The sequence below is a fragment of the Orbicella franksi genome, chromosome 4, assembly GCF_964199315.1.
Source record: "Orbicella franksi chromosome 4, jaOrbFran1.1, whole genome shotgun sequence".
NCBI classification, from domain to species: domain Eukaryota; kingdom Metazoa; phylum Cnidaria; class Anthozoa; order Scleractinia; family Merulinidae; genus Orbicella; species Orbicella franksi.
In genome coordinates, this window is record NC_138148.1 from 32,471,495 (window position 1) to 32,495,841 (window position 24,347).

Sequence of the window (24,347 nt, forward strand, 5' to 3'; positions counted from 1 at the left end):
GATCTATTCTTAATTCGGTAAAAATATTTGGTCAAATCCGTTTTGATTTCTAATAGAAATTGTTGAGTCTAATTCAAGCAATGCAATATTCAAAAGTTTTCAGTTTAGAAATTTAATATGTCGTAAATCAGTGCGTGCATGTCCCCAGATTTTAGAAATGGTGTTGTCGTCGATATCACGGTAAAATTTCAATGGTTTGTGTGTAGTGTACAAGCAGACTCAAGACTGCATGACCAAGTTTGTAGCAAACATATTTCAGTTGGTCCCTGTAACATCGGTTCAGGGCCCCGTTCCCGTAAACCACCTTAGGTTGGTGCCTAAAACTCAGGAGACCAAAAATCCCAGCTAGAAACTTTATATAAGCTTCAGCCACCATAGGTAAACGTGTCGGATTACTGTAAGAGTTATTTTTAAAAGACAATTTGCATTTACAGTCTACCGACAAAGTAAATGAATTTTTCTTTTCTTCTTTTGATAGTGGCGGGAATCTCTCACCCAAGCACTGTTCAAATCGATAGACTTCCACAAGTGAAATCAACGTGTGTAGATTTCGGGGTGGGCTAAAAGTAGCATCTTTAAAAAGTTAGGTGAGCATTTGTTGAGGGGACGCAAATGACTTCTACTGTAATTATCTCTTACTTGCGTTTTTTTTTTTTTGTTTAATTTAAATTCTATGAGAACAGGGCTGTATTCCTTTAAGGTTGTGGGTGTAATTCGTAAAAACACTACGTTCTTGTAAATCGTTTCGAAATTCTTTAATCCAGTTCAAATTTATGTTGCTGGCACATGGGTGGGCACTTTATATGTAGCACGTGATGTAAGATACCTTAAACTATTTTCACTGTTCATGATGTACTGCTACGTTAGTCTGCTTTATAAATATTTAACTGCTCTGGTCGAGCTTTTAATTTCAATATAATTAAACGTTCTTTTGTGCGTTCCTGTTAATAATGATGCCGAGTTGTCAATTTTAGTAATTTTAATTTGAAGACAAGGTCCTGTTAGTACCTTCTTGTTACTTGACGAAAATTTTGCGGGGTTTGTTTTACTAAGGCGCTTCACGACGCCTCCTGGAATAAGCTATACCTTCCCTAGTTGAATCGTCATCAGTTTATTGTACGTTATTCAGGTTATTGATTGAAAAAATAATTATACTTTTGAACCTTAGTTCCTCTATTTTCAGGGGATGGGGGTGGGCTCACTTCTTTCGGAGGTCGTTACTTACGAACTTTTACGATTCGTTGCGTGTGCGAGCCATTGGGCAAGCGATTGGCCAAACATTGGTAGCCGTGCATGGTCTACTAAAGCACTGACAATCTATCTTAGCTCCATGTTCTAAGTTTTTCCTCGCGGTTTGCTTTTTTTTCTTTTTGCCCCCCGCTGTGTAATTGTGCGATATTTCCTACACGTGGCTCCCACTGCCAACGACATACTCAAACAAGTATTCCAGATCATCTGGGTTTTTATTCCTTAAGATCTGTGTTAGATTGATTAATCAAACGCTCCTTTACGCCCGGACAAGCATCTCGATGCAAGCTCAGAGTTAATTGTGATGGCTTTCATTGGCTAAACAAGACATTTACGTCTGTTCGCCGCGCTCAACATCCATTCGTTGGCACTTTGGTATCTTTAAGTTCAGTTCGTAAATCTGAACTTGGTTCAGGGGGAGAACCAGAGGAAGGTTCATGTTGTGTAATTCGTTCATCATTGCGGGATTACTTGATTTATCGGCATTTCCCGGTTTTGTCCGCTCACGTTTTTTTCCTGCCCAAGTCCCTCTTCACGTGTGTTTAGACGTGATCCGATATATAATAACTTTGTTTTGTTCCAGATTATTGGCGTCGGTGGAGTCCGCCATCATTTGAAAGCATCGGGAATGACTCGAACCCACTTTTTACTTTTAAAGCACTATTAATATCGTGACTTCATTTTAAAGCTTGTCTCATATTCCATCGGCCCTTTCTGGTTTATTTTTTATTTAATATCATCGACATGTCACTGAAACAGGTTATGACGCCTTCCCTTGCCGCAAGACGAAGAACCCTAGTGAGAGTATGTATGGAATGCTAGGAAAATTTCCTACCATTACTCTGCGGTACTTACAGTGGAACTTCCCTGCGTCCCGTCATATATTTACACATACTTATTTCTGAAGTGTTGTTTAAAAAAAAAAAAAATCCGGCATCCACTTCTCTTTGATATATATCTGTATACCATACTGCATGTTTTTAATAGTTTTTGATGCAGACAGCTGGCATTGTACATGTTTTCTCGGATCGATCCCTGAGTTAGTTGATAGTAGCTTTCAGATAAGTTAAAGCCCACGCCGCTTTCAATGAAAGAAGAAAGATGTTGTGACGAGAAAAAGATTGAATAATGAGCGCTTTCAAGAGACATCTATCGAGTTATTTTATTTTCTATACAGTCCTTGTAATCTTTGTACTAAAGATGTGTAACAACCCGGTCGTTACCTATTTTCGCTGTTTACAATACTCGGCAAACCAAGCTCAACCAATACTCGGCACACGCTTAACATCGAAAATATATCCAGCTTTATGAATAAGAGAGCATAAAGTAGTTTTATGGAAACAATAAACTTGAGCGCTGCCATATTCGCTTGGTTGAATGCCAATTGGCGCCACCAATCCGAACGAAAATTAGTCAAATGATCAGTTTTGTGTAAGTTGAGGCAAACAGACACATTTAACGTTTCATATGCTGTATCGCGCCTGACTGTATTTGCTAAAGATTGCTGAAGAAAAATATATTACAATAATATCACTAATAACGAAAGAGAAATTGACTCTGAATGACAAAGCACTCATCAGGTATTCAGAGTTAAGGCATCAATTTGTTATTGGAAGTCAAGATTTTTTTGCAAAATTCTTGCAGCCGACTTGCAGAGCACTGATGGTTTCCGAGTTTTTGTCACTTAAATGGACTTGGCTAGATGTAAGGAAAAAGGAAAATTTTGTTCGGAAAAGTTAGTTGACAGAAAGACTCAGTCAAAAAGCTTCACTTTGGGCTCTTTAATTTGAAAGCAACATTTCATTTGTTATTTTGTTTGCCCTGACAAAGAATGTTAACAGGCACTTGAAGAAGCGGGCGTTGTTTACGAAGCCCGCCAAAACAGCGAAAAATCTCAACTGCTATCATAAACAAACTATTTTCTGCTAGTAGCAAATAATTTCAACCAAAAAATTTTGTGTTCGTTCCTTCAATTGACACTTTATAAGGAATACCTTTCGCGCATCATTGGTTTTGCTTGGTTTGTTACCAAATACTTTATGAACGACACGTGAGAAACTCTTGTTGAGTGGAACTATTAACTGAAATTATAGCGGTGTCACGTTTCGTTGCCACTTGGGGCTCTTTAATTTGAATAATTCTCAAAGCAGCCTTTCATTTGTTATTTTTTTGCCCTAACAAAGAATGTTAAAAGGCACTTGAAGAAGCGGTCGTTGTTTATGAAGCCTGCCAAAACAGTGAATAAGGAGAGAGACTAAAGGATATGTGTTCACAAGGAAGCTGATAAATCAATGGTTTATGCGTAGTCAACAAAATCGCTAGTACACCTTGTTTTCCGCGCAAAAGGAATTCCAAAAAATTCAGGTTTCCCCTGGTTACGAGGAGCGTATTGCGAAGGGTGCATCTAAAATTGTTTTTCCTCAAATTTTGTAACATGCGCAGTCATATTGTGTCTCACGTGCCTGACATATGCTCACGTGATCAAAACGAATTTCACCTAAAACTGATAAGATCAGGGAAGAAAATATACCAAACTAATGTCTAATTATGTTTCAGTGTGCGTGCCGCCGACATCAAGCCAAGCGTGGGTTCTTGTAGGCGTGCCAGGAGCAAGAATCTTGGTATGGTCGCTGTTAGATGGAGATCTTTTGCGCATCAGAACCACCACTGTTACAATAGCGACGACTAAGGTGATTAGCGCTACACCGCCAAGCGTAAGGACAATCACCATCTGCTCAGTTGTATCACCTTGATTGCTCTGATCTCCAAATATGTCTGAAAAAGAGACAAAGCAATTTCAATCAGAAATGGCCTATAAGGTACGGAAACTACATATTGAAAAGGCATAACTTTGTCGAGATCCTTCTCAAATAAAGCTTAGCATTATAAAATTATTCATCTTCGAAAAGGTAACTCAGTAAGTCTTGGAAAGGGCTGTAAACTGTTTTAGGCCACCTTAAGAGCGATGTGAATTGTTAAACATGATAGCGGAAGCGAAGAAACTGGACACCTTCCAATACAAATACATTAACTGAAGCCCATTCTATTAAACAATTAGATTATGAGCTCGAGATTTTTATCGCGTGATAGTTGATGAGGGCGCAGCCCGAGTCAACTATCAACTATCACGAATAGAAATCGAGAACGAATAATCTCATTGTTTTAGTATAAATCTACTAGCCGTTCAAAACTTTATCTAAATCCTCTTCACAGACACTTCGAAAACGCTAAGAAGCGTCCGTCATTTTGTTAACAAGCGCACACTGCTACGCTATTCACTATCTATCACAGAATAGATAGCGAGTAGCGTACTCACTAGTCAATAAGAGAACGGCATTCGTGATAGAACGCTAGTAGATTTATACTGATAAAGAATAGGTGGCCCCAAACCATCTCGCACCAACAAATCCAGGAGATCACAGGAGTGAACAGAGCAGGTGATGAGATCAGACGTCGAAGATGGAACTGGATTGGACATATAATGGGAAAGGACAGAAAGAGCACTGCTTACAGCACTGGAGTGGAGGTCAGAGGGGAGGAGAAGACCAGGTCGACCCAAAGCAACATCGAGGAGAATGAGTGAAGAAGAAAGGCGTGCAACAGGGTAGCAGTCATGGGCGACTACTGTCATGGCTCTAGCAGCAAATCGAAGAGGGAGGAAAGAGAATGTCAAAGCCTTATGTGCCATATGGCATGATAGATATAGGTATTGGTAACGTATTGATAAGGTATCGCTAAATATGGAAACATTTAAATACCTTGTTCTTTCTGTGTTGTTGCCTTTTGGATCTGAAATGGACCGATCTTCAGATAATATGGTGACGATCCTTTGTCATATAAGCCTTCTGCGCGTCTTCTTCTCGCGTTCACGCTACAAGCCTCGCAGTGGTCATTACATATCGAGCGTGATACTCCAGCGAAACACACAATCACGTCACAGTAGAAATAAATACGATTGCCAGCGTCCTCGAAACGGAACACGTCGACTTCAAACGCCTGGACCGAAGAATTCCTACAGTTATGAACAGTGGTGTTATCATCCTCTAGGTCTGGACATCTGAATTAGAAAAAAAGGTATAGAGTGGGATTAAATAGTAATAAAGATATGCTTGTTTAGATAAAAAGAACTGTTATAATTGAATCTTTTCAACAGTGGAAAGGTCGGTAGGCCATTGGTTAGTACGCTGGACTGATCTAGTGGTCCGGGTTTAAGCCCTAGTCGCGGCCAAGATCTTTGTGTTGTGTCGATAAAAATACGCTCAAAACTCCCAGAGCATCTCTCCTCAACCAGGAGAATAAATAGATACCGGTTTGAAAAAAACTTCCGAGGAGCGGGGCGGGAGGGGGGGAACTGCTAAGGGGGGGAGAGCGAGCAGCAATATTTGGAGTTATACGTCAGCAGGATGAAGCAGTTTCTCTTCCTCAATCAACTGGATTAACAGACTTTTAAAAACCTCAATTAACCTACGCTTTATAGATAACGATAGTAAAAGTTACAACTGTGACAATTACTACACTCGTGGTATTGGGATTAATTTATCACTTTTGATAAACGTAACAATTATATCAAGTAACAGGTAAAAAATTAATATCTTTGTTGGAAAATTTCCGATGTTCGTAAGGTCAGCGTGGAGTTAGGTGCTCCATACTCCGGTTTCTGTAACATTAAGTTGCTAGGAGTGTAAATACTCCCCTTGATGAGGTGCTTATCCATCCTAATGTTACCATGGTTACATTAAACTCACTGGTACCCATTTCTACATCAGGGTGAAGGAAGGCGCAGTGACCCTGACCGGGGGCCCGTTTCTCGAAAGCCCCGGAAACTTTTCGGGCCCGTAAAGCCATAGCAAAATCTCGAACCTTACGATTACAGAGCTGTTTTATTCACATATTCTTAATATGCAGAGAAGTTCCCTTCATACAAGAAGTTTCAGGTGCGTACACTTCTCGGTTTTTAGATACAGATGGACTAAAAATGGCTTTACGGGCCCGAAAGGTTTCCGGGGCTTTCGAGAAACGGGTCCCAGGGCTCGAACAACGGACCGCTTGATCTGAAGAACAATGGGCTAACCGTAAGGCCACGCCCTTGTCTTGTTAGAAACAAATTTGCCCTGAAAAGAGCAAAACTGCGAACTTTTAGTCTCTAAATCTTTTATCCGCAGTTCGAATGTTATTTTTTTCCGGAAACTCTGTAGCCTCGCACGCAGAGGCTGTTTGGGCGTCACGCAATCTTCCTTTTCCCCAGTGGGATAGTAAGATTGCACGACGAGCCTAAAGAGCGTCTGCGCAAGAGGACTTCCTCAGGAGGTACTGCTATTCCTACCCTCCAACGATGAATTGTCGCTGATTGTTATCTTGTCTGTTAGTTGAGGGAGTCGCATAACATCTTTCCAACAGCAAGTCCAGTTCTTCATTACTTGATCTGACCTCCACTTTGATGTATAACCTTGTTCCAACGGCTAATGGCTGATCATCCGCTGTAATTTTATCGTTATGTTCACTATCTTTGAACGCAGCCATTGAAAAGTTCAACTCGCCGTATTCTGAGAGAAAAAACAAAAATAAAACACATCATATGTAACGGCCACACAAAAACGTGTTGATAGGTCAGTTTCGAAATTGTGATTTTAAAAATATGGACGAATATATTGAGACTGAAAAATCAGTCACCCCAAGGTTTGGATAACCTGCTTCGCAGACCTACAGGGTTAAATTTACGTCTGCAGCGCAGGCTAGCTTTGGAATGACCTAAATGGCCTATGGGAATAAGGGAAATAAGGAAGGGTCGACAAGAAGAAGTTAAATTGTATACTTGCATCAATTGTGTTTTGCGCCACATATATATTTATGTTAAGATTAAAGCGTGGTTTTCACTACACGACATGAGCTGGAACAAGCATAAGCACAGCAAAGCAGTGAGGAGTCCCACAATACGAGAATGAGCACAAGTAGAACAAATATATTTGTTCTTCTTGTGTTTGTGCGTATGCTTATGTCAAGAGAGAACGCGCTGCTTTACGCATAAGCACAAGCATAAACATCGTTCGCCATCTTGTCAGTACTGTGTCGAGGAGGTATGGGACCGAAAATAAGGCAATTATCCATACTGCGCGTACTCAAGTGCTTATGCTTGTGTTGTGTGCGTGGATTGACGAATATTCCACGACTTCTAAATGTGAGCGTCCCAATCTCTTCGGCGTGAGACACCTTTAAAGGTATACGGTAACCTTAAAGGTTGGCTGACTCATTACCTGTCACATCAACGGTGAAATTGGCGTTTGGCAAAAAGGCGGCAGTGACATTTACGTTCCTGTTAAATACACACGTCGCATTGAATGTTACGTCTTCCGAGTAAACCACCGGCGAGTCACCGTCACTCTCAGCCTTTCCGTACACAATGTTATTGTAAAACAAATAATTGCCACGAGTCCATCGTTTCGTTCCACAAGTGTCAACATGTATGCTGAAAGTCGTTTCTGTGCTTGGATCCACGTCAAACGTGCATCCCTCAATCCGCTGACCCACGTACAGTTGCTTCACCGCTGGTCCTAGGCTTGATTTGGAGATAGTGATGGTCAGAAGATGCACATCACATGCCACGTTCAAAGCTGAAAAAAAAGTAATAATAATCAAGCAATGTAAACAGGAGTCCCATATTAAGTCGGCTGTCACAATTTGTAGTTTTGACAGCGGAGAAAGGGACATTGCCCTTTTGTAAGGTTATAAATGTTTGAAACACTACAATCCTGCGCCAGTTCTTATTTTGAAATTTATCTTGTCGAACTGGGTAAAATAATGCATTTAGCATATTTTATCCCAATTTTATTAACTCGAATTTTGATTGTGCCCGTCTCAATCATTTGCGGGTGATTTTTATCTTATAACTTGTATGAACCCCGAGAAACTAAAGTGCGGAACTGTGATGCCTTTTTTGTAAAAGAAAAATCTAAATGAACTTAGCCATAGAGTTCCTCTTCTGGCTGTATTCCCACCGAAATTTCACTTTGGCCAAGTTTGGAAATTGGAGATTTTACGACTATCTTGGTTACATATGCAATAATTTGTTCGTTTTATCTGTCGAATGAGCTACTTTACAATAGCCTACACTCAGTGAGGTCTCGTTAGTACGACGAGTCAATAACTTTAAATGCGATGAAGATCATGGAGGACACCGTTAATCCAGAAACCTCTTTATAAATATGGGTTATTGACCAAGTGTGAGGTCAAGATGGCTGGATATTGGCCAAGTTCTTTTTTTGCACGTTTATGGATCGAGACGGAGTGGCAAATTTACATCCTTTCCTTTTTCCCAGCACAAATGTGTCAACCTCTTCTTCCCAGCAAAGATCGATCCTTGGGAGGGGCGGGGGGGGGGGGGGTTCAAGGCCCAAGCGACATCGTTAGTTGGGACAGATAGGATATGATGGCCGCAACTCCGAGGCCATAACTACAACTTCAATTTGGGGGAGACGGGGGGTGGGGAGTCAGGGGGAGAAATTAAAAAATACAAACAACATTTAACTTGCAAGAGATATGACGCTAAGTAAATACCCAAATTCCGCATGTCACTGAGCATCATTTTCCCAGTCAGCAAGACACCTACTAGGCTTAGGACGGATATAGGGGGGTTCGGGCGAGTTCCCTGAATTAAAAAAAAATTGAGACATTAAAACACGCAGACTTGGCCTCAAAATGCGGGAAATCCCATTTCCGAGGACCTCACAAATTTTTGAACGGCGAGATTCCCCGACCCCCTACGGGGGACAGGGCGTTCCCTGTTCGTTATATCAGGGTTTTGTTGTCACCTGACGATTTGTTTCCTCATAATGTATTTCTATCCATACCTTTAGTCCCGTACACACCAACTCTGAGGCACATGGGCGGGCCGTTTGTTTCTATCGGATGGATACGGACTGCTAATGTTAATCTAGGAGTAACAAGTTCATTTTCAATGGAACTGTTACCATTGGCGGGTGCGATTGGGAATTCCTGAAAAAAAAAAACCGAAAAAAAACTGAGAAACAAGATACCGAAGTAGAGTCAATGTTTTAGCGATCACAAGGTTTTGACGCTGTCACAGCGTCTTTCTCGAGTGAATGTGGCGGGATTCTATTTGTCAGGTTAGCTTGGGTGAACCAAGTCACGTACATAAACATCCCCGTATGAGGCCGGAAGGGGATGTTGTGGCACGTGGTTTGGTTCAAGCTCAAGTGACAAATAGATTCCAGCCATATTCCGACACTTGAGAAAGACGCTATGAGAGCGTCGAAACCTTGTGATCGCTAAAACATTGACTCTGCTTCGGTTTCTTGTTTCATATTATGGAAGCTACAACAGAGCCGTGGACAATCGGTGTTGGAAAATTTGCCAAATAGGGGAGTCAAGCGTGACCGGAAGAACAGCAGAATAGGTGTCAGTATTCCCCGTCATCTCTTTCAATGTTAGACAGTGTTTAACGGTTAATTTCCAATTAAAACGGATGAAAAGTGTCTGGTTACCATAACACGGGGTAGGAGGTGGAGAGGGGAGGGCAAAATGTACAGGGAATGAAGTTTTCCAACAACTTGTGACCAGGCCCAGGGTTGATGCTTCGTTTGAACAAGGGTGCAAAAGGCGAGGGGGGTGCAGAGTTTGGGAACTAAACCTTCCTAGAACAAAAACTCCGGCGAGTAGTCTTGAGAAGCATTACAGACATGTCATAGAAAATACAGACAATCAGAATACAGGGAAACCTTTCCCTCGTGGACCGCGTGTATATCGCAATGATTGTGTTAGACGCTGCATGCATTTTCTATGGCATGGTATAACATAGTTATGCCACGCTCTCCCGTGGTATAAATTGTACCATGGAATATCCTACTTGTCACTTGTATTTTCTTGATGTTGACACACTCGTGTACATCGAGAAAATACAAGTGACTCGTGCGATATTTGATGTTGTACCACGCGAAAGCGTTCCATAGTTAATATATAGAAAATAGATTTGTTTACCTTGGGCGACTTGTCGTTGTCCAGGAGGAAAGACCACGCGGGTCTCCTTTTGGAAAAAGACAGACTGTAGTTCGTCGTAAAGAAATCTACCGAATCGTTCTTGAAGCCTTGAATTACGATCCCACACACGTCATAAAGATGGCCTAAATACACTTCGAGATACTCGTTGGGTGGAGGCTGACTAGTGCACCAGGCTCTGTCATTATCTAAAACCGCGTCGCTTGGTGAGTGACCTGGATCGGTTGACGTAGCTTCGTATGTAACATCACTGATTATATTATCAAAGCAATTTCCTGTAAAAAGAAATAACGGTTCTTGTAGTCGATTTTGCTTGTTAAAGTAACAAATAAATGAATCAATGAAATTTTTCATGTTTTCTGTACTCTCTTCTGACTTAAAAAGGATTCCTCGAGCCTAGAACATTTCCTAACGTCATCATGTTTGCCTTTGACAAAAACGATGACGTCACTCTACATAGCGGGGCATCATCGAAAGGGTTTTCTGTCTTTCACATTTCATTGAATCAGTTTTAAAATACTTTTTTCCTTACCTTTTACCAGGATGCCTTTCTCTGCCAGCATCGTAAAAATCACCATCAAAGCCAGTTTTGCCATCGTTCAATGTCTATCTCATATGACTTGCCAGCTATCATGAAAAGAAATCGTTATATATACATTTTAAACGGTTATTTCTACAGAAAAGGTATTACTATAGGCTATTGGTATATTAGTCAAAATTCCGTGTTTGTCTGAATTTTAGTTCCCCCAGAAATTCCGATTTCTTTTTTAACTAAGGGCTATTCCCCCCCACCCCTCCAGATTTTACTTGCGATCATGACTGCGGGTATCCCCGCGAAATGGACAAGAAATACACGGGGTCAGTGGAACCACTGACGTGGGGCTTAAATTTAGCTTTTAGCTCCTGACCTGGTGTAGTTCTTCAGGTAAGCGGTTCAGAAAGCCTGCGTTAATAGGCTCGACTTCAACAAGGCAAGCTGGCACTGCAAATTTCTAAGATACATTTTACCTCGCTCACCTCGAGGTAATGACAGCAGTTAATTGATTTCCTTATAGCATTTTCAAACCCGGACATTTTCCTTGCAGTATCATTACATTGTCAAACAGACGATTGCGAAGAATAAAGCAAAAAACTGTGCGACTGATAATTTGGATGAATAACGAACATTTCAAGGACAAAAATAATATTTGTTTTTCCGTTCCACAGTACGATGTTATTCATCTTTGTTTATGGCAAAGATTTTCGCGAAAGTTCGAAGTAAATTTCAAAAGGACAACTTAACGCTTAAGTAATCCAACATTTAATACACCAACATGCTTCCATGTGCCAAATCTAAAGAATGAGGTTTTAATCTCAGTGCTTATGGTCAAGGAAATAGTTCTGAGGACTAGATGGGCCGACTGCATTGGCATTCATCTTGAAATGATATTTTTAGCTTAATTAAAGTTACCCCACTAAGAGATGCGTACAAGGTATTTTAATTTCCATTTAAAAACTGAATATTTTAAGCCGACTGTTGGCGGTCTTTTTTTTTTTTTTTTTTATCAGCTTTTCAAACCTTGCTCCAGGACTACAAAACTTTTAAATTTTGTGGCTTAATAAGAAGGCATCAAAATTAAATAAACTCTTAGTCTACAGAGCTATTCTTTTCACATATTCTAAACATTTACATATCTTAACCTCTATGAAAATTTTAGTGTTGATTCAAAGGTTCGTTTCGGAATTAAAAGAGTTTAAAATTTATCCCTTGCCGGATAGAGCGATTTTCAAGTGAGTGTCGAAAGTTATCTGGCAAGCAATTTGGTTTTGGTTTGACTGCGGTTTGAGATTGTTGGCTGAGTAGTCTAACTGGTAAGAAATTGGGTTGGTTTTGTTTTTACGACACTCAATTGAAAACCACTCTAAACTGTGTAAAAACAGATAATGTTATTTCATTTTTCTATTTTCGGAACCGAAAGTAACTTAGGAGAGATATTGTGAAAGTAAATGATTTTAATCGTAGAATCTACCACCAAATTCAGAGAAGACAAAGAACTGCACTAAAATGCAGGCTGCCCACAGCGTACTGTAATCATCTCAAAGTTATTCCCGCAATAATTCAGCGGATACAAAAATAAACAAAATCTTTATACGAGGGCCTTGAAGCTATGGCGGAAACGAATATCTGTTGCCTCATTTTTTTTACTGAAACAAATCAGTCCAAATTGTAGCTTCAATTTTTGGTCTCCTCGGCATCCTCTTAGTGGCACTAACCTGAAATTATGTACAAACAAAGGACCACTGACATAAAAGTTTCACCATTTTAACTAACAATTTATATACAGTCTGTATCTTCCACATGGTCTCTGAAAATTGACCTTTCAACTTCCAGGCTTTGCTATCAAGATCGTTTATTAAATTTTATAATTACTTTTCCTTAGCCATGATAAAAACTATGAGATATGAGCCTTCTGTTGATCGAATGTGTACACATGATTCAGAATTTTGATGAATTTTCATTAAAATCAACACACTTTGTAGTCAGGTACGTTTTACAGATTTGTGTTCGTAATTATTTTTCCGAAAACAAAAATAAAATCTGCATTCAAATATAAACATTTGAATTCTTTTGAAATCTTCTCGTTGTCACAGCAGGATCTTGGAGGTGTTGGTGAGACAAATTCAATAGAATCATTGTCCCTCGGGAAAATAAATCATGAGGTCATACGTCGTGTTGACCCATGAAGGCTGTCAGAGATGCTTTATTAACTGAATTACATCTTCTGTCCCAGTTTTCTCGAACACAGATACATGTATCTTAAAGTAAAATTGAACAGTTAACCACTATCGCATTTCGCCTTTCATAAAACGTTTCAGTCCTTCACAGATCAACGTTACATTCACAAGCGTCAACCAGCATTTTTGAATGACCACGTTATGTTCACCGCATTCAAGTTCACAGTCTCCTCCGAAAAACAGACACTACTCTTTGGACAGCTGCTAAAGTGTTAAGGGATAAACAGGTTGCCAACGCATTATAAGCCTAAAAAAAACCTGACACGATTGAGGTCCGGTTCACTGACATGGTCAGTGGAGTGTTGCAAACTGCACACGGCTCTAAATACAACTTTAAGGTTCTAGAGAAATTCAGTATAATTTCGAGTTTTCACCAATCAGTTTCATACCAGGTCAAAAGTATCATTTGAAAGTAATCGTAAATTTATCAGAATGCTGAAAGCAAACTGTTTTTTTTAGCTCGTATATTGTCAAAACAGTGTTATTTCCTCGTCAGTAGAACTGAACTGAGGCGAATGGTCCCTTCCACGCAAGTGCAGCTCTGTTGGTGGGTTTTCGTCGATGCGTTTTCGCCCATCTTACACAGTGATACGAGAAGGTTCCATTTTTAAACTTCCACACTCTGGATAGCGTTTTCGAATGTATGCGGCGTTTTCAATCGGTGAAAACGATGATCGTGTTTGATCGCACCAATTTGTGGCGAAAACGCGTCAACAAAACTCAATCATTACTTGAAATATTTAAGCAGCCTACTCAAAAGTCTTGGTCATTTGTTCTGACCCACAATAATATCATATGGCTAATATTATTCGCCATAATTAATATCTACTACTTGATATTCTTACCGGCTCTTCAAGGCATCGCTACATTGGAAACTAGTGGTTAACACCTTTGACTCAGGTTCTAACTTGTTCTTGATGAAAATTTACTCAACTTTCTCTCAGTGAAGGCTATCCGTCTTTCGTTAGTCTAAATTTCTTGTTCTTTCAACGACTCTAGTATTTCAGGGGAACATTTCAAGACCAATGTATCCCATCATTGCTTAAATTAAAGCCTGACAATTAACAACACAACAATTGATGAGTTGAGAATTGATCATTCATTGCTTTTTGCGTTAGGATTTTCGCAACTTTCGGATGTGATAACGAAGTATTCAGGGCTTTGCATTTTCGAGATTCAATCACAAAACTTATTAGATACTGATTACATTTATAGAATATTTAAGAAATCCTAGCCATTACATTCCTTTGAGTCAATCAAATAAGTCTGTTGTGCACGACACTCTTATTTCTGAATATTAATGTTAGCTAAAACACATCTCGTTTGGCTTTTACATGAATCGAAAGCTTTTCTCACTTGCCTGTCTTTGACGGAGTCTCGCTTACTTCTCCCGCGCCGGGAATACGTTTTAACGTCCTTTACAGCAAACAGAACTTGGAGCTGTTAGTGTTTTCTTATGGAAATATTTGAGATGCGTGTTCGCAGTTCAAAACGTCCAGTGACACACAAAAGCCGCTATGCTTCGCTAGCGATGATTAATTAGACTTTAAAATAATCATCTTCAGTGGTATCAGGCATTTTTCCAACCCAGGTCGAGACTAAAACAATCATTGAAATCAGTGTGAATTTTCAAGTACTGTTCAATGAGCACTTAACAAGAAGAAAGCATATTAGCTTTTTGAAAATATATAGTTGAGAAAGCAGGAAATCCAGCAGGGGGAGGAGGGCTTCAGACAAACGAACGACAACAAAATTCAACATGCAGCACCATTGTCACGGTTGTAGCTCTTCGCAACTAAAGCGAACAATAGGAAGTCAAAATGATTTGTTTCTTTGGAGTTTAACATTGCTTCACTCACCAAGGGTCATTTAGATCTTGATTCCTGATCAGCTGAGTAACTGCTACACAACTGTGTATTTTGAATCGGTATTACGCGCTGCTAGTACTCAAAGTAGCGAGAGAATCAAACCCGCTGTGAGCAAACGAGTCGCAATAAACATCTTACTAGGTAGGTAGGTAAATGCATACATCAGAGATGAAATTTTGTTGAGGTAGGCGGTAGCGTAAACTTGTTTTTTGAACTTTTACCTTTGGAAGACTTGAAGGGATTCAAAAATGATCCGAACAGTATATCAAGCAAAATAATAGAGGAAGTTGGCCATAGAGCGTAAAAATAAATAAAGTATAATGTTTAGAGAAGCCTTAGCTGGTCCTCTATCCTGGTCGAATTGGAATTTGGAGTGTTGGTTTGTTGGTTTTTGTCTGAGGGAGGAAAACCGGAGAACCCGGAGAAAAACCCTCGAAGCAAGGCGAAAACCAACGACAAACTCAGCCCATGCAACACCAGGCCAGAATCGAACTCGAGCCATTTGGCATGGTGGGAGGCGAACGCTCTCATCACTACACCATCCCTGCTTCCCAAGCTAGTTATCTAGTTGTTATCATTAAAAACTGCTCTGAGCAAATACTTATTTTCTAGGGTTTTTTTCACGTTTAAGAAAGGATTAGACTCAAGATCGAAAAAAAAACCTGTGATTTTTAAACCTTTCAATATCCTATCGAATAATGGCAAAAATAATGGTAAGATTCCAATGTTTCGTCAGGCCAATGGACATAGAAGGTAACGTTCAGAACTCGCAGTCATAGCGTTAGAATTCCATCTACTCTCTCCTCTATTTAAATAGAAAATAAATCAGAATCATATATTTATAATGGCTTACCATATTTAAAAGAAAATCAGGAATTTACTTAAACAATCACCTTTGAAAGTCAGTTTTGTTTCAAGTTAAATTCTGTTCCCACTAATTAGGTCCTTGATGGGGGTTAAAACAATTCAGAACTAATTCAGTGCAACCTCGTTATCTAGCTAGAATTTTGATCCATCTTAACTTCTCTTCTGCTACTTTAAATATCGAAGTTCCATGTCAAAGCCCCCCCGGGGGGGGGGAGGGGTGCATTCCCTCATATGGGCTATATGGGTATGTGCGGCCTCAAAGGGTATGGTTTTTTAGCCGTTTTGGTCTTAAATAGGGTATCGATTTTGACTATTTCGGTCTCAAATAGGGTATGGTTTTTGCACTCTGGTCTTCAATGGGTATACAGTTTTTTTTAGAAGAAGCTACTTTTTCATCATTATCGATAAGACCATCAACAAAAGCCCTTCACAATGCCTTTAACATCGGTCTGATTAAGGGAACTATTTACACGGAAGGCCTCAAAAACAGGGTCTAGATTTAAGGGTCAGATCTTAAAAAGAGTATCGAATTTTAGGTCAGGTCATAAATAGGGTAGGGAAAATCACAGAATTTGGTCTTAAAAGAGGGTAAGAGTTTTGGGAAGCGCCCCGTACACCCCCACCCAGTTTTTCTGGTAGTACCTCCCCTCCGGTCAAAATTACCAAATGCAACAGCTGGCTCTGAGAGGTTTCTGGAATAACACACACGTCAATAATTTGTGCTTTCATGAAATAATAAAACGTCATTACACTTCATTAGGCAAAGATGGCTGTCAGAGAATTTCAAAGCACCGGAAAGGAAACAAACTTGATATCTACCTTACAATTACTGGAGACAATTTAACTTGAAAGTAGCTGAATTCATACATGTATCAGTTCAAGTTCCGTTGGGCGCAAAACGAAAAGAATATTCATTAAAATTCAGGTGTCTGGGTGTTGTTAAAGTACCTCAAAATGGTAAAAATATTTGTGAAAAGGTTTCAAATTTCCTTTCAGAAGTTCTTTAGAAGTTTGGTGATTCGTGCCGTGTATGAATAATGTGTGTTCTTTTCGCTCACGGCATATCGCAAAACTCGCAGTAAAGTGATGAATAACATAACATTGTTAGCAGCTGTTATTGTTTTAGGGCTAGGGGCATTGTTTCTGTTGTTTGTTCTATTGTTCTCTCAAAGGGTAGCAAGCCATCCATGCGAGACCTTTCGAGAGCGAGCCACAGGAAAGCAAATTACATTTCAGACTCCTCGGGGAAAAAAAATTGATGACAGAGTAAATCATTATCATAGAGAAAGTCCATAGTTGACAATGATGTCGTAAAATGACATATCGGTATATCGCGCACTTTTTGTATTTTATTGACAGGCCGCTAAGCTGTTTTCAGATTGCAGTACGCAAAAAAGGTTCGCCGCTATCGTGTAAATGATCAAATTAGTTCTTTGTGTTTAGTCTAGTATTATTTAATAAAGGTTTTCTTGATAATAAACTGACCGTCTGACAGTGCTTTGAAAGGGACAAGGGGAAGATGCCTTTTTCCTCCGGAGTTTTCTTTTTCTTTTTTGTACAATCTTAAGTGTTCTTCAACATAAAAGAAATAGAGAGGAAGCCACGTCAGTCTTACCTGGTGTTCATGCAGGTCCTCTATCCTGGTCGAATTCAAATTTGAAGACGTTGGTTTTTGTGGAGGGAGGAAAACCGGAGAACTTACCCAGAGAAAAACCCTCGAAGCAAGGCGAGAACCAATAACAAACTCAACCCACATATGGCACCGGACCAGAATCGAAAAAACCGGGCCACAGTGACATTGGTGGGAGGCGAGCGCTCACTGACACCACTACGCCATTCGTGCTCCCCAGAAACTACAATCTTGAGCATGAGTTGTCGAAGAAATATATTCACATGTGTTCCTAGCGTGTTTCTATTTTCCGATTAATTGGGGGTAATTAGGAACTCCTGCCAGCCGTCGACGCGGTCACGTTCTTTTACTTGAAAGTTCTTTTCGAATACTACCTACCTTTCTCAATTGAGTTTACAGCCGATCCATTTTTTGATTTTCTTTCGATGCTAAAAATAATTCACTTTCTATTGTATTTTGGAAAATAGCTTTAAATGACTTTGAGCTTTTCTTTCTTCTACAAAAACAAGATTTTGGCAATTTTTAATGCATATTTGTTATCATTAGGCCATTTGTCAAGAATCTTCTTCCAAAAATACCCATCGGATTCTTTGATCCTAATTCACCGAAATAGCCTATTTTTTTTCAGATCGCACTCTAAAAAAAATACGTGTTGACAGTACCTTTTACCAAAGCCAACATATTTCACCGAGCAAGGGTGCGACCCCCCTTAAATACCTCTCTTTAACGTCGAGTGGCGTGAGTGATGGCTAGCAAATATAGCAATCTCTCCCAATTTAATGTATGGAAACTCTATCAGGCTTTTAAATTTCCGCATTGCTTTCAATAGATAAATAGCAATCGAGATGATGATTCCTTCTTAGTGTGCAAAAGCCTTTCCTGCTGTAACATTCAATCACGTATCAACCTTTACACATGCGATACACAGAGCCTAACAGCGCAAGATGTATGAGCCGTCGACAGGAGAGCAGATCCTTCGAGACGCTTTCATATTAATCTTGATGGTTTTCATTGTGGTGGGAAACACCCTGACAATTGCCGCATACATAAAAAACTTCAGGTTGCGGACGAGTGCAAATGTGTTCATAGTCGGTTTAGCCTTATCAGATTGGCTTGTGGGCGCTATTGCTGTTCCCTTGTACATTGTGAATTTGAGGACAGAGAGCTCCAGTGCACTCTTCATCAGGTTCTACATATCACTGGATATTTTTAGTGGCACTGCCTCAGTCTTCCATTTGGTATCCGTCACAGTGGAAAGGTACATGGCCATTTCGAAACCATTCCTGCATCGGCGTCTTCCCCTCAACTTTTATTACCGTGTTTTGGGCGTGGTGTGGGTATTGTCTCTGTCCCTTTCCTGCCTCAATTTCACTCTAACGCCAAGCGCCAGCGGGAAATATCCCTTCTACGTTCTTTTAACAGTGTTTTTCTTGGCGTTGCTTGTCATTTCTTTGTTAAACGTGCTAATTTTCAAGATCGCCAGGTCGCTGGTTCGTAACACAGTGGAGCCTGCACCAGCAGTTGAAGAGGACCGAACCAGAGGAAGCTTGAGAAGTCAAATTCGTCGCGAGCGAAGAACAGCTACGACGTTGGCAATGTTCTGTGGCGCGTTTTTCGTGACCTGGCTTCCTCACGTGATAGGCGTGCTCGTGTTCACGTTCTGTTTCCCCTGTGATTTGGCCCCGGTGGATATAGGCCGTGTTGGTGCATTTGTCAAATGCATGCAGTACAGCAACAGCGCACTCAACCCCTTTCTGTTCGCGTTTCGCGATGCCGAGATAAGCAAGACTATTTCGTCGCTGGTGAGTGGTTGCTGGAATTTCGTCCAACCGTACGCAACCTTTCGGTCAAGTATTGCAGCGACGTCGACATTAACAAGCTAAAGAACAAAAACCTTCATGGTGCTGTAAAAAAATGTACGTGATTCTCTGCTCTTGAGAAGTGGTAATTATAACTCCCTCTATCTTACGTGTGATTACTATTCTAGCGCTACCGCCCTCCGCGGTAAGCTAGGATGGGATAATCTCTATATCAGAAGGAAAAAGCAAAATTGAAATTAATGTTTAAATCTTTGAATGATTAGTCTCCGGAGTACCTGAAAGGCCTATTTAAAACCTTCAGCACGGACTATGGACTCAGAAATATTGAAAACATATTGGCTCTGCCTAAGGCCCGTACCGATTTTTTAAAACGTAGTTTCTGCTACAGTGTGGCACATTTGTGGAAAAGCCTTCCATATAACGTTAGAGCCATTTGATCTTTTATTAACTTTAGAAATGAGATAAATCGCCAACTGTCTTCCTCGTACTTCCACACGGCAAAGATGTAACTAAGTTTTTTTTAGATCTCAATCTTCTAAATCTTCTCAATCTTCTAAACCGTGCCTAAAAAAAGTGTATGTCTAAATCTTACATGTCTTTCTCCCCCCACCCCTCTCAAGTCTTTAACCCTCGGACGTCCAAGGGAGGGGGGTGGATGCCACCGTCCATAAGGTGTTTTACTCTAAGGGGATGAAACTTTCAGTAGCTATTCATTCATCCTCCGCGGAAATTTTAGTATGACAACAGGCCACTTTCGATACATTAAAATTCATCTTGATAGTGAGACCTAGAGGACCCAAACAAAAGAAATGAATAAACATGGTCATTCAATTTCCTATGTTTATATCCTCTAAGCTTCACAGCTACGCTGAATTACGGTCTGTTGTGTGTCCATGATTTTTGACGTTGTCATGGCAACCGCAATGTCATGTAGATCTGGCCAAAAATGACACAATTCTCAATTTTTTTCTAGTTTTCGTCGTAAAATTGCAGAAATTGGTGAATTTTTACATTCCATAAGCATTCTGGATCAATTTTAAATTAACTTCCGTTATTTCTTGACTTTTTAAGAAAATAGTGAAATCCGAAATGGCGGGTCAAATGACGTCATGTGACGGTATCGTCTTGTAGAGCAAGCTAGTGCTGTATGGGTTGTTGACCAAGCTTGTTTGGGCAAGATCGCTGGATATTGGCCAAGTTCTTTTTTTGCGTGTTTATGGACAATAAACACGCAAATATCCAGCCATCTTGACCGAACAAGCTTGGTCAATAAAGGATTTATTATATGGCTTTCGCGGAAATTTTTCTTGCGGGACACGGCGGGTAGGTCCCGAGCGGGCAAGATAGCTCCATCTTGCCCGCTCGGGTAGCCAATCACGGCGCAGGATTAAGTCTACTCAATGTAAGTTTACAAGGTGTACAGCGCTATGCCTTTTCAGAACGAAAACCCGAGCAAGGGGTTCTATTCACAGCCTCCTTTCCCCCCTCCCTTGTACCATGGTGGGGGTATGAGTTCGCTTATACATCTGAGGGTTAATCCTCCCGCCAACCAACTTTTTTATGTAAAATTACTATTGTCCTCGCAGAACAATGTACCTCGAAAGGACATAAGCAGTAAACAAGTTTTGGAGATTAAACTTCCGCTCAGAACTGTTTTGTAACACAATTTATTATATGGCTAGCTCCGTGAGCGGGCAGGATGAATCAAATCCTGCGCTGTGATTGGCTGCCCGAGCGGGCAAGATGAATCAAATCCTGCGCTGTGGACCTTTTGAGCATGAACACCCTCAGAAGTATCAAAACTGCTTTTTTAAGCCCTAAAAGGCACGACGAGTACCCCCGTCCTTTTTCTATGGGCCCCCCCGGCTGTAAATTAGTAAGTTTTCCCAGTTATAACCTCGACCATACCCTCTTACAAAATTATCTAACCCCAGGGCGTAAGGACTAAACCTCCAGTTATTTAGTTACCTTGCTTATCAAATGGCTAGCTCCGTGAAACAATAGATGAACCGAATCCCGTCCTGTGTGAGAATAAATCCTTTAATTATTGACCAAGCCAGTTCGGTCAAGATGGCTGGATTGCGTTTATGGACGTCCACTCCGTCTCGGTCCATAAGCACGTACGCAAAAAAAGAAATGGTCAATAGACCTCACGCCATGTCAATAATTCGTATTTAATAAATTTACTTAGTTCTAATTTCAACCATTCTGATCACTAAACCTGCATTCTAACAGGTGATGCTCGATGCAGTCGTTTTAGTGGGATGAAGTCCACGCTCATGAAGAGAGGGTTTGGTGCCTTGGGCAGGCTGGGGCTTGTTTCTCGAAAGCCCCGGAAACTTCACGTGCCCGCAAAGCTATTTTTAATTAATCTGTATCTAAAAACAGAAAGGTGTATACACCTAAAACTTCTTGTATGATGGAAACTTCGATCTGTTCATATTAAGAATATGTGAGTAAAACAGCTCTGTAATCATAAGGTTTGAGATTTTGCTACTGCTTTCCGGGCACGAAAACTTTCCCGGGACCTTCGAGAAACGGGCCAATGACCCCCTCTCTCGCAATCGACTCTGATTCCTTTTACCTTCTAGTACCCATGTGAGGGCGATTCGAGGATGTCGATGCCCGGGGGGGGGGCTACCCTATGAAAGGTCGCGAATTAGCGCTCGTCGTCTCGCTTAGTTGTTTAAATCAAGGATTCTGGACTTACATAGGGTGTTCATGATAAAACGCCACTATTTTTAGCTGTCGAAGCAGCTTTTAATAATAATAATAATAATAATAATAATAATAATAAGATCTTGAGATTGAAATCGAGAAAACGTGGGGAATGAGAACAACAACTGTCCCAGTGATCATTGGAGCTTTCGGGCTTGTCAAGAAGGGAACAGAAAACTACATCGGCAAGATCCCAGGCAATATTAGAATAACAGAGCTACAGAAGACCGTCCCCCTTGGAACTGCTCACATACTTAGGAGGACTCTATCCATCAAGTAATTCAGCAGACTTATGACTGCCCTAGGCTCACGGATTGAACTCGGCACCATAAGTTAAAAGCGGCAAGATTAAAGGACTTATAATAATCGCGAGTCTGGTCTACTAGCGCGGGCATTTTTCTTCAACAGTGGCTGGTAACCGAGCCTGTTCCGTTTCAAGTGGTATCTTTTAGGGGTCAAATAAAGCTTGAGCCCCGCCCAGACTGGTCTCGGATGCTTAATTCAAATTTTCCGACGGGTAACCCCGGCCTTTTCTAATGGGAGTGCCCCCGGGAAATGATGGTCCATTCTAAGAACGTGTCCTATTGTTATAGTAAAACCCTTCAAAAAAAAAAATGGAGGAAACAAATATAATGAACTAAACGTAATAGGCTTAAAAATCCCAACCGGCGGGAGGCAAACCTGTTGGCTATTTACAAGCATGACCGAGGAGTTGAACTAGGGTCTACTGAGAAACAATTCCAGCTAAGTGATCAGAGAGGGACTTGAACCCACGACCTCCGGATTTCAAGTCCGGCGCCCTAACCACTCGGCCACGCTGCCTCAACCATCCTTTTTTTGCTAATATTCGTCTGAAATACAAGTTTTTCAGCCCACGTCATGATGCGGACAATTAGACAAATACCTCTTTGAGAATCAAAACTGAACCATGGATATCAAACCAGGTTGAAGCCGAACCCATGATCAACTTGCTTTTAAGTTATGCGTCGTACATGAATTTGATTAGAGAAGAAAAGAACATAAAATCAGAGATAATGTTTGCCACTGAAGTTTGCTGTAGACGTAAGCGTCAAACCCTTGGGGTGTCGGTCTTTTTGTTAATTATTCGTCTGAGATGCATTTTTTTCCCTGCCCACGTAAATTAAACACGGACAATTAGACAAATACTTCTTTGAGAATCAATAAAAAAAAAACTATGGCTATCAAACCAGGTTGTAGCTGAGCTCATGATCTGCTTGTTTGCTTGTTTTTTTTGTTTTTTTTTAACCTGAAATTTTATAATATACATCGATTTCAATCCATCGACTTTTCATACTGTTTCCACGGGCATTTTTTTGTGCATGATTAGGCGAGGTACTGGCATCAATTTTTGCAAACTGTTAGTTCGCTTAACCCAACGAATATTAAAATTATTGTAGTCCGACGTTTCGATGTTCGTTTCATCTTTTTCAAGGCATGAATGAAAATATCGAGGCGACATAAGAATTTCACAAAGTGATCTTGAAAAACAAAAGGCCAGACTGTAGGATACCGGGCCATTGAATTGAATTTGAATGGTTCCTTTTGTTTCTACATGCTTCATTCTCAAAAGCGTTGAGAGATGTGTTAATCGCATGAGTGGGCCGGTATTGCAAAATCGCTCGGCGTTCTTTGATTGATTATCAGTATTTCGTAACTGAAACACTCGGACTTGTTTCGGCACTTTTTGAGGTTTTCACATTCAATACTTCTCATACATTTGCACACAAACACACAAAATGTAAATGACGTTTATTAACTTATCTCCCAATTGGTGCAGAACGTGTCACGAGTCATGAGCGACTAAGGCCCCATCGACGTAATGGACCGTTTTCGATATATTAAAATTCAGCGTGGCAATAAGGCTTAGAAGACACAAACAAAGGAAATTGAGTGAGCATGTTTATTCATTTCTTTTGTTTGTGTCCTCCAGGCCTCTCTATCAAGCTGAATATTAATATATCGAAATTGGTCTATCATACTACGCCAGGGAAATTTGAAAACAGCGTTTTCACTCAGAAAGAGCAACGAATGTTTTCCGTCCACACTATGTTGCAGGAATTTAAAAACGCAACGGTCACCGGTCATTTTGGATTTGTGTTTGAGGAAAATCACGTGATTATCGTGACGTCATCGTTATTTTTTGAAAAGCTTCGTTTTCAAAATGTTTTCCGTCCACAATAAAACGCAAAGCCGGCGGCGTTTGAAGGTTTGAAGGCGTTTTCGAACCAGCTCCATTTTCGTGACGGATTATTGTAGAGGGGAGGCATAACTGTAGAAATAAAGTTGCGTTTTCAAAGTTATCAGTAGTTTAACTCTTTAAGGCGAACAACACTCACTTGCGAAACAACATCTCGAACTTTCCACTCGCACGTGATTAGTTCATGCACCTTG

At 40.4% G+C, this 24,347-nt stretch overlaps 2 protein-coding genes across 3 annotated transcripts; one reads left to right on the plus strand and one right to left on the minus strand.

The window, feature by feature from the left end:
* Positions 1–1,422: 1,422 nt before the first annotated feature.
* Positions 1,423–15,001, minus strand: LOC145484059 (ZP domain-containing protein-like). Of its 2 annotated transcripts, XM_081462661.1 has the most exons (8): positions 14,393–15,001; positions 10,790–10,884; positions 10,240–10,532; positions 9,093–9,237; positions 7,500–7,856; positions 6,572–6,791; positions 5,007–5,305; positions 1,423–4,023 (listed from the first exon to the last, which is right to left on the minus strand). In XM_081462661.1, the coding sequence occupies exons 2-8, from the start codon at positions 10,851–10,853 to the stop codon at positions 3,794–3,796; spliced, it is 1,608 nt and encodes a 535-aa protein (XP_081318787.1). In that variant the 5' UTR covers positions 10,854–10,884; positions 14,393–15,001; the 3' UTR covers positions 1,423–3,793. The 2 variants fall into 2 exon arrangements, with proteins under 2 accessions (XP_081318787.1, XP_081318788.1); XM_081462662.1 differs by lacking the exon at positions 14,393–15,001 and having other exon boundaries at positions 10,790–11,789.
* Positions 15,002–18,341: 3,340 nt separating this feature from the next.
* LOC145485448 (D(1)-like dopamine receptor) lies at positions 18,342–20,105 on the plus strand. The gene has a single exon (XM_081464116.1). The coding sequence runs from the start codon at positions 18,342–18,344 to the stop codon at positions 19,278–19,280; it is 939 nt and encodes a 312-aa protein (XP_081320242.1). The 3' UTR covers positions 19,281–20,105.
* The last annotated feature ends 4,242 nt before the right edge of the window (positions 20,106–24,347 follow it).